Source organism: Pinus tabuliformis, chromosome 2_2, assembly GCF_031772625.1.
Source record: "Pinus tabuliformis cultivar Carrire ecotype Pingquan chromosome 2_2, CPIR1, whole genome shotgun sequence".
NCBI lineage: Eukaryota > Viridiplantae > Streptophyta > Pinopsida > Pinales > Pinaceae > Pinus > Pinus tabuliformis.
Genome location: NC_142300.1, coordinates 859,400,572 through 859,411,674, shown reverse-complemented (window position 1 = coordinate 859,411,674; position 11,103 = coordinate 859,400,572). Strand labels below are relative to the sequence as shown.

The 11,103-nt window shown below is 38.7% G+C and overlaps 1 protein-coding gene across 1 annotated transcript; it reads left to right on the top strand.

The window, feature by feature from the left end:
- The first annotated feature begins 2,887 nt into the window (after positions 1-2,887).
- On the top strand, positions 2,888-4,006 carry LOC149195693 (uncharacterized). Its single transcript, XM_089407995.1, has one exon. The coding sequence runs from the start codon at positions 2,888-2,890 to the stop codon at positions 4,004-4,006; it is 1,119 nt and encodes a 372-aa protein (XP_089264121.1).
- The last annotated feature ends 7,097 nt before the right edge of the window (positions 4,007-11,103 follow it).

The following is an 11,103-nucleotide window of genomic DNA, read 5'->3' as shown; positions in this document are numbered from 1 at the left end:
GGTCATATCCAGATTAAATTGTATCTGGATCCAGATATCAGTTCTGTATCGGGGCAAAATTGCTGCAAGCAAGAAATTCAGTTTCATTGAAAGGCAGCGAAAGCTGGAAATGGGCTTTTAGGGTTAATCAGGGATCGACTAGGTTCACCTCCTTTTCTTGCTTTGTTTCTTGGAAATACTTAAGAAAAGACTTACGAAGGTTCCTCAAGGTCAGGTCCTTTCAGGGCTTTCTTGTCTCTTTTGGTAAGTCAGATAAGTCACTACACTATCCCCAATTGTCTCTTTTGGTCTGGCACTTACTTTTTGTCAGCTGGATGATATTTTGGAGTCGCCGCCATTATGTATACGCAGATTTCTTGTAGTCCCATATATTTCTTGCATTGAACATTGCTGTAGTGGCATTTAGGGTTGTTACCATTTGTTGCGTGTTGCCGGTGGTGGTATGTAGGTGGTTGGAGCAAGACTAGCAAATACGATGAGTGTGGCATTTCTACTTGAAACTTATGGGGTATTTCCTTCGAGTGTTGTGTTGAAAATTTACAAGTTTGTCTGGCTAAAGGAGGAACTGATGATTTCACTTCTTAGTGTACAAAATAAATTATTTGAATAATAATTGCTGAATGCTTGCAGTTGTTTTGAGGAAATTGTGCCCATGAAGGGAAAGAGAGCTCGCAATAGTATAGTGAAACTATCTCACAAAGCATATCTTGTCCAGTGACATATTGTTTAGTATACATTGGTAGGAGTCTAACCGTTGCTTCGTTGCTTCTTTTGTATAAAGACAAACATAATTTTGTGTTTCAATGCCTTGCTCCACACAAAAAACAATTGTATTGCCTATCCATGCTTTTGGCGTTGCCATGGTAAGCAACCAACAAGTTGGGATGCATGACAGAAAGTTGAAATTGTGGAAAAATGTAACTAGGTTTGACCTTCATAATTGCCATTGTACTTGTATCAAAATGTATTTTGTAAAAGCAAAAAGAAGAAAAAAATAAATTTATATTCTTTCAAGCATGGGTTTCATGCTCAAGTCAAATTATTATTTTATTCAAGCATGTTCTTCATGCTCATTATTATTTGTATTGGTCAAAGTCAAAGGCTTGTTCATAGACTAGAAAAAGAATTTTCAAAAGATGTAAATTGGGTTGCAAGTCACCTCAAGAAGCCTAGTTGGCCCTGCCTATCACGTTGGCCCAGCCTAGGAAGAAAGACCTATTCGATTCCCTCTAAAAAAAAGTATAAATAGAGGTCAATTTGAGCTCATTTTGAGAACAACAATTTGATGCATCTGTTCATCTAATCTTTCTGCGGTGGAACAAAAAAAAGGGGCAAAGTTTAACAGAGAAAACAAAGAAGCCAAAGTTTGATTCTTGTTGAAGCTCGCATGTCTCTTGATGGTATGTTGAAAACCGTTGCTAGTTCTGAACTTGCTGCTATATTTGGTGTTGGACTTCTTGTTGGACAAATATCTTGAAGGAGGGTTCGACTGGGCTTCTTGAAGAGTTGGAATTTTGTCGTGGTCTTTGGTCTTGGATTTCTCACTTTGATTTGATTCTATAAGAAGAGAAGATTGATTGGGTTTTCTCCCTTGTGGGGTTTTTCCCTGTGTTAAAATTGGCAACTAGGGCCAAATTCCACTCTGGACAACTCCTTTGGGGAAGATAATTATGGCATTAAATTCCTCTTTTTGAGAGGACCAAAATCGACCTAAAGATCATCAAATTTGGTTAAGGAGAATTTTGATTTTGAATTTATATTTCTCTCATGTAAAATTAACAAGGTTGGCCTCACATATATGCAGTGTTCCATGGGGACTCACCCCCCCCCCCCCCCTAGGGGTCGAGTTTCCTAGCTCCCCTGTGCTTTGAGGGCTTGGGACGAGAGGGGGTCGTTTCCCCACTCTCCCAAAAAACAGGTTATGCAGGGGGACATGCCAGGGGGTTGTTTCCGAAAAAGGGGTTGTGGGAGGTCCGATTTTTGTAAATAATTTTTTTTAATCATAAATTTAACTTTTAAGTGTGTTTGGCATTTGCTGCCCTCCCTCGCTCATTCCATTCGCAACGGACGCCATCACGCCGCCGAGCAACACTCCTCGTCGCCATCCCGTCGTCATCATTGCTGGTTCGCTTAAGAGCTGAAGCCACGTTGCGCCGTCGCCATCGTTGCTGGTCCGCTGGAAGGCTGAAGCCACGCTGCAGCCTGCACTTCAAACACCGTGGATGCCTGTCCAATGTCACCTGAACTGTCTGTTGACGCTGGTTTGTTGAACGCTGAAGCACCGTGGACGCTGGTCTGCTGAACGCTGAAGCACCGTGTTGACTTCTGCGTCTCCATCCCCCATCGACAGTCTTGAGTCAAGCTGTAGCCTGTAACGGTAAGTACCCACAGTCCACTGCTGTTTTAAAATTTTTCCATTTTTTTTTTGTAATTCTCAGTCCTGTAGCTGCGTTTTTTTTTTTAAACTTCACTGTGTTTTAAAAAAAATTTGAAACTTGACTTTTTTTTTCATTTTTTTTGTAAATATTTATTTTTTTTTAAATTTTTTAGAAATTAGTTTTGACTGTGTATTAATTTTAGGCTGCGTTTTTAATTTTTTTTTTTAATTTTTTTTAAACTTGACTGTGTTTTAAAAAAATAAATTGAAACTTGACTGTTTTTTTCATTTTTTTTGTAATTTTTTTTTTTTTTTTTTTAATTTTTTAGTTTTGACTGTGTATTAATTTTAATTTTTTTCTTGTAAATTAAAAAAAAAATTCAGTGTTCAATGTGTGTGCTGTAGCTTGTTAGTATTAGTCAGCTTGTGTAATGTTTTTAAATTTTTTTATTTTCATTACAGGCTGCAACCTACATTTTGATTTGTCATTCAACTTACAAAGTTACAACTATGAGTCAGAGTCAGACTTCTTTTGGGAACAGTGAGAACAGTGACAATAGCTACAGTGGTAGTGAGCCACAAGATGCACAAGAAGAAGTTGAAAGTAGTCACAGGGGGGCAAGAAACCAAAATAGGCATGGTGTAGATTCTGGAGGCCCACCAAGAGAGCTGGAAAAATTTGCAAAGGGGACATTTAATCCTCTAAAACCACTTTTAATCTATGCAACCAGACTGCCGAAAAAGAATCCAAAAGTTGGTGGTGGCTCACATGATTGGGTCTGCAATATTTGTGGGCATCACTTTGTTGGTAGCTATACCAGGGTGAAGCAACACATTTTGGCTATTACAGGTAAAGGAGTCAATATGTGTCCCTCAAAGAATCTGATTTCAGCTCAAAGAGAGCAACTTTGGAGGCTAGAAAGGGCGGCCATTGGAAAAGGATTGTTTTCTAGCAAACATGTTGATCCATCCACAAATATTCCTCCATCCAGTGCTTCATCGAAAAAGACAAAAGTTTCTATTGGTACATCTCGTTCTTGTGCTATGGGTGGTACATTGTCTAGGATGTACAACATTATAGATCGAGATGACACAGATGATGCAATTGGAAAATTTATTTTTGCCAATGGAATTCCCTTCCATGTTGTTTGTTCTCCTTATTACAAGGAAATGGTCCAAGCAATTGCAAGAATAGGGCTTTCATATGTACCACCCAGAGAACATAAACTACGAACAACAATTTTAGATAGACAAATGTTCAAAATTAATGTGCAAAAAGAGAGAATGAGACAAACATTGTTGATGTTTGGTTGCTCTATTGTTATGGATGGATGGACTGACATCCGAAAACGCCCACTAATCAACATCATAGTGACATCTTTAGAAGGTCCATTCTTTCTTAAAGTTGTTGACTGCTTTGGAAAGTGCAAGGATGCATCTTTCCAATTTGAGCTTCTTCGAGAAGCTATAGAGGATGTTGGGCCTGATAGTGTGGTGCAGGTTGTGACAGATGCAACAGCAGTTTGTAGATCAGCTGGGATATTGATTCAAAACAGATATCAACATATTTTCTGGACTCCTTGTTGTGTGCGTGCACTCAATAATGCACTGGACATTGGCAAGATTTAGTGGATATCAGACTTGGTGACAATGACAAGAGATGTGCAGATGTTTATTTGCAACCACCACACCTCCTTGGCTATGTACAGGGCTCACACGAGGAAGGAATTCCTCAAGCCCACTGATACTAGATATGCTAGCTATTTTCTCTTATTGGAGAGGATGCTAGAGGTACAAGCACCTCTACAATCCTTGGTTGTGAGTTCAGAGTGGGGAAGGTGGTCAGAATCAAAGACAGACACGGGGAAGAAGGTCAGGCTTCAGGTGTTGGACAATGATTGGTGGGCAGATTGTTCTTATTTGGTGTCATTCTTGGGCCCTATTGTGGAGGTCATTCGTTACACTGATTCAGATGCTCCTAGTCTTGGAGAAATCTATGAGACCTTTGATAGCATGTTGGGTCGTGTGAAGGTAGCCATTCAGCAGAGGGAGCCCTCATTAGAGTTCTATACATCCCATATTCGACCCATCATTCAACGTAGGTGGGATCGCATGAACACACCTTTGCACATGGCAACATATGCATTAAACGCAAAATGGTATGTTGAGAGACCTGGGAGGGTGCCTCCTATTGATGATCCTGAGGTAAAGAATGACTTCCTAGATGCAATTGCAAAGATGTACAATGAGGAAGGGGCAAGGTTTCGAAGACAATTTGTTTAGTTTGCATCTCTTAGTGGCCCCTTCAACACACATGGTGCTCGGGCAGATCACATAGATCTAGCCCAAGATGACCCGATTGGTTGGTGGAGGATGCATGGGGATGGTGCTCTAGAGCTCAAAGATCTAGCTATGCGTTTGTTGTCTAATATTGCTAGTTCCTCTACAGTAGAGAGGAATTAGTCCACATATAGCTTCATCCACTCTATCAAGAGGAACAAGCTTACCTCTAAGAGAGCGGAGAAGTTAGTCGCTGTGCATAGTGCCCTACGTCTTGAGCATAGGAAGACACTCGAGTATTTGAAGGAACCAACAACACGATGGGATGTTGATCCAAAGGATGATGCACAGGTAGATATGGAGGAGAGATTTGATGAGAGACCGATGGGGTTGGTTGGTGCGCCACTTAGCATGTTTAAGAATGCTAGTGATTCAGATTCAGATGGTGATATGGTTGATCCTGATTTATTCATGCAGCAACTGGATGCAGAGACTGGTGGGGCATTATCTTGAGGCTTGAGCAAAATTATGCTCATTTATCTTTTGATATGTTGATGTTCTTATGTTATTCTGACTCTATAAAATTTTGACTCTTGATGTATCAGACTTGACTTTTATAATTCATAAACATTTGACTCTTGATGTATTAGACTTGACTTTTATAATTTTATGTCAATATTCACTGTTCAGTATTCAATGTTCATAGTAGGAAGTGGAACATCAATATGGTTTAATCATAATGTATGATGTATGATTATAAATTAGAATTTTAAATTTATATCATAATGATATTCATATCAATGATCATGCTTTGCAGCTTTTCAATTCAAACCCAATTGTCACAGTGAACTCAATTTATAAATTATATTTTATATTTATAAGTTTTTAAGACTCGGACGTCCCCCATGTTTCCTAAAAATTGGTGGGGAGGTTTTGCATAGGCCGCTCCTGCGTATCCTCGCTCCCTCGCCCCCTCGTCCCGGAACCTTGGTGGAACAATGCATATATGTGGGCTCAATAAGCCCAAAAGTCACGTCTCTTCAACCCCATTGAATTGAATATATAGCGGAGCGTTCACCCTCATTTTAGACATATCAAAAGGGTTGGATATATGTCTGAAGCAGCCGAGGTCTTCAAGGAGGTCAAAGGATGGTCAGTTTCTGGGTTAACTTCTGCACTAGGGCCGAGACTCTCTCAGATGGACAGTGGCAGTTTTGGACAATTTTGTATGGGCTATCTTATCCTTGCATGTTCATGTTCAGGAGTAGAATGGCATGCCGAGTTAGTTTCTTGGCTTCCTCTCCTTATGAGGCCGCATCACTGACCTATTAGCTCAGAAAGGGCCGCTGTCTATATATCCCAATAAAGGAGGTCGAGATGCCATATATGAGTAGAGACCAACCCTAATGGAAGCTCCTTGGATATTAAGCTAAGCCGCAGTTATGAGGAGGTGTTTTGGTGCAATCAGAATGGATGACAGTGATCCTTAAGCAGCCCTAACCAGACTTACCCTCTTCAGCTGTTTGTCTCCAGTTCATGCCAAGATTACAGTTTTGAGTAGATCATTCATTTGTTTAAGGGCTGTAATGATTAGATCTTCAGATTGACAAGTTAGTATCTAAGTCACATGACACGAGGACACGAGACACGGAGGACACGTAAATACGTGGTATTCAATACGAAACGCAGCGACCTGGAAACAGGACACGGGGGACACGTTTTATATATATTTAATAAAATATATATATACCGAAATATAATTTTTTATCCATATTAAATTGCAGGTTGCAACTTATCTAATCAAATTAAATTATAATTACTTCTCAAAGTTCATAGTTCACTTTAAAAAAATAAATAGAATCAAAATTTACAATTTACAACTTATTTTTGTTCACCTCAACCCAAAATTGCTCTGTTGCTGTCATCAATTCGAATTGCATCTTCCTCTGAAATTCATATACCCTTCTCAGTTCACAGTGCACACTGTGTTTTCTGAACAGGTGCAATGGTGTTACACTATTCTGGACTACATGCCATCCCTTCATAAATATTTGCCAGTGTTAGGCACCCCTGGCTGTGTGCCCTCTCTTCTCCCCACATGGCTCTAGCTAGGCACTTCTGTTGATGTCTCTCTTCACAATGGATTTAAGTATTTAGTATTTACTATTTAGTATTGAGTCTTGACAGTTTATAAAATTATATTAATATCAGTGTGTCACACTGTCACTGTGTTTAGATTGCTTTTAAAAATATATTTATATGTGCAGAAGCATGTCACTGTCTGGCAAAAGTGACGGTCATCATCTCCTTCAAAATAGGCGTGAGTCACTCTTGAAGTACTTGGTTAGATCCACTACAAAGTTGCTAAATGAGACCGCAGAGATAGCTCCAATTAATGAACAAAAAAATGCCAATCACAGATTCGGGAGCCAATTTACTTAAGTAAATACTGCCTTGCCAAAAACGAGCCAGATTTGTCCAGTTATTAATCTGCATTCTCTTTAGGGTTTCAATGAAGTCTTGTATGGAATAAAGACTTTGATTACTCAACTAGCCCTCACCCTAGTGAACCGAGGGCCTCTTTTTCATGCTCAAACAATCCACAAAGGTGAATTACTTCTTCACTGGCCTTTAAGATAGCCTTGCTGTCCTTCAGAATCCAACGAATGGAGATTTGTCTCTTGTAGCCACAGATATCTGAATCTCATATGGGACTGTAACGGTGAAGTGGGGAAACTGTATAAACAACGACGTTGAATCTAAAGTTACCCTCATTGTTTAGCTATAGGCTATAGCCTATACTTGTTTGTAAAATACAAAAATCAGTCTTCGTATGGTAAGAGGAAAGTCAGGAAACCCTTTATCGGAGCCTTGAGCAGACACTAGAAATCAAAACTCCAGAAGTACTGCGTAACTGCTTGTTACTGTTACAGAATAATGTAAGTATAAAAACCCTGCCGGTGGGCTCCAAACAACTGAAAAAAACCCCATAATAGACCGACGCTGACGTTATAAACCGCATTTTTTTCCAATACGTATTCAAAAATCGAAATACGTTAGTGCAACGGTATTCGATGTACCAAATACGCGTATTCGAAATTCATGACACGAAGGGAAAACGTAGAATACGTATTCTATTTTTAGAAAACGTCAAAAATCGTATTGGACACGTATTTGGGCCGTTTTCGTGTCCAATACGCAAAATACGAGACACGGGACCCTAGGGGACGTGTCCTGTGACTTAGGTTAGTATTGACTTTGAATCATTGTACTTTATCTCTCTCTCTCTCTGCTAAACATTTGATGATTAATAATACGAGGATTTGGTCAATGGTTTTCCCCATCTTGGGGTTTTTCCCTGGCTTGAGCCATATTCTCGTGTCCTTTCTTGGTTTGTCTTTAACATTTATCATTTATGTTCTTTCGTTAGTTACTGTCATATAATGTTTAATGTGATTGCTAATGGATTAATGAACAAATGGTTGAATGTAGTAACTAACCTAAGCAAAGAACATGTTAACTCAAATTAACATGGTATCAGAGCTCAGGTGAGGACAAACCCAATCTTAAAGAGATTGTAATCACTAAGAAGCATCTGAAGAATTTCATTGATACCTTCAGCCCTCTGTGGTAGGGCAAGTCTGAGTTCAAGAGACAAATCCAGGGTATTTTCTTAAGGCCTTCTACAAGCCCTAATCAGTGAACATGGGCACCAATCCAAAAGCAAATCAAACATCACGGGCAAAAGTTGGAATATGTTCCAGTAATATATTTTTGGAGGATTATTTAGCAGTCCTATTCAGTCAAGCTTGAGACTGTATCATCATCGTAGGCATATAGAAGGATATTATTAAATCTTCTATGATCCATGGAGGAGATATCTATCTCTGAGATCCTCGTATTAATCCAAGAGCTCTGGAACATTTAAAATATCAGGTATGGTTTGGCATTCATCTGATCCCTTTTGGTTCATTACATTTGAAGCCGAGTTTCTTATATATGAAATCACAGTCCTGGGCATAGCTTAAGAGTACCAAATCCTAGGCCGAAATATATTTCAGAAGGTTCCATGACTCTAAATTTCCTTCATCAAATTCTGGGCATAATCACTATGATCACTATTCGTACCAACAATTCAGTGCTAATTCTCTTTATCCCGGGTCAAGTCGGACTCTTCTGTGCCTTTGTTTTTGGAAGAATACTTCGCTTTGAAGATAGAAATCTTCTGTGATAGGGTTGAGCCACTGTGGTGCCCTGCTTGAAGGGTTAAAATATCTGTTTTGAAAAATCGAATCATCAGGCTTGCAGCAGGAATGAGGCTGTGTACTTCCATGGGATAGCGTACTACATGTTTCTCTGAGATCCTTGAATATATCCTATCTTCAAAAAGTTCTCACTGTGCTTACATGCCAGGGAAATCGCTGTCTTATAACAATAACAATGTTTTATGTGTCATCACTTAGTTGGCTCGGTTCCTCTGAAAATGGTATCGCTCAATCTCATAAAACATGGTCCCTATTGCACATGACATAGTACATTTGGCTCGACCTCTTTGAATATGTCTTGACACAATAGCAACGGTTCTATAGTTTACATTTCAGATGTGATTTTATCATTGTTCAACATCTTGTATGGTTCTGCTCATCGCATTTTTTGCAATCTCAAGTTCTCAGCACATGAAAGCAGGTCTGAACAATATATATATATATATATAAGTCATGGCAATCAAGGTATGGGTTCAGAATATTATGGTATGGATATCATCTCAGTAGTATAAGTTGATCCGTATTGTATGCATTGTTACTCCCGATATAAGAAGTCATTATGGCTCTATTTATGTATTAACATAGCTTCTGCAGTAAGTGTGGCTTCTTATACCTCTACAATAAAGATTTCTATTGACATGGCATCATATTTACAATCAGACCATTATTAACATTATCCTACATACATACATACAGTCAACATTGAAAGAATTATTGGTATATGTATTGCAGTATAAAGCAGTAGTGGCATTTTGACAAGTTTTCCTTGGAAGTTCTGATGATAATACTTGCTCATAATCTAAGTTATAGAAAAGTCATGGCCATGGATAGTATGTCGACATTTGTGCCTCTCTGTCGACTTTACTAGTTTCTCTTCAAAATCTTCTCCATACCAAAGGAGAGTAGAAAAGAAAACATAGGATCATCAGTAAAGGCTCATTATCGTTTTGGATAATAGCATGAAAGGATTAATGCATCTATACAGAGACAATAATATATGCCTCTGTGTGAGATCCTTGATTTGCACAATCTACATCAGCTCATACCTATTGATATTTCTTTTATTTACAGTGGCTACATTGAGATCCCACTATATATAGATTTTTGGTTACATTGGAAAGAAGGATAGCTTCTGGCATCAAGCAGTGGAAGTTTTTCATTTTTTTAATTCTCTTTTAGATTTGAAGAAACAATCTCCTTGAACTTTCGGAGCAGAGGTTCTACGGAAGACACGTCAGTAGGTAGAAGTCCTAAAAGGGAATGGTCCTGGAAGTTTGAAAGATCTGAAATAAAAGTCTGCACAGTAGAGATGCTTGGTTATATCAGCTCTTCTACATGTATGGCATCTCAACATCTTTAGCTCAGCCACATCTATGGTCTCCTTTCAGTCCTGCATTATGCATGACATCATGACAGTCTAAGAAGAAGCTACAGGGACCCTACAGTAAAAGAAATTGCAACACAGTTAAAGCTTTCAATCTTGAAGAACATCTAGAAGAAGAAGTGCATAACAATTTGGTGCAGTTCTTTGTATCTACCCTTGTCAGCAGAGTTGCCTTGATGAATGTGCACTATAGATCCTTCACATTTTGGTTTCATTAAGCAAGGATCTTCATGGATCCGGTAATTTGATACATTGGTAGCCTTCATCTAGCAATGAAAAATAATACAACTGTCTTGAGATATAGGAGGATTTCTTCTCTTTGAATGAAGGACTTCAGAATTCTCTTCTTTGACCTGAAGCTTCTTAAAAGTTTGATGTTGCAATTACCTCATGGAAAGTTTCATCTGTAATCTGGGAAGCACATGATGATTACCCAAAGAAAGGCTTCAGAGGGAGCTATGATGTTTGGGTTCAACTTTGATGATGTTTGTTTAACAGATAAAGATCCTCTCACTTACCTATATAAGGAGTTGATAAAAGACCTAGATTTGTTCTTAAGCTTAAAAGTCTGAAAAAACAGAGAAGCTGCTGAACCGGTCATAAGTCAACACTGGTGTATGCCTTTATACTAAGACTCTAAGACAATTTAAGGATAAGCCTCATATATATATTGGGTAGTTGCTCATTAAGATCAAGTATGATCTAAAGTACGCTGCTGGTCTGATAAATGGAAAGCTCATTTAAGTACTATATCTCCAAGGGACCACCTTCATTTCTTGAACAAATCAAAGACTAAA

What these genes read in the sequence shown, in the direction of transcription:
- LOC149195693 (XM_089407995.1), top strand. Translation starts at nt 2,888, where the DNA reads ATGAGTCAGAGTCAGACTTCTTTTGGGAACAGTGAGAACAGTGACAAT.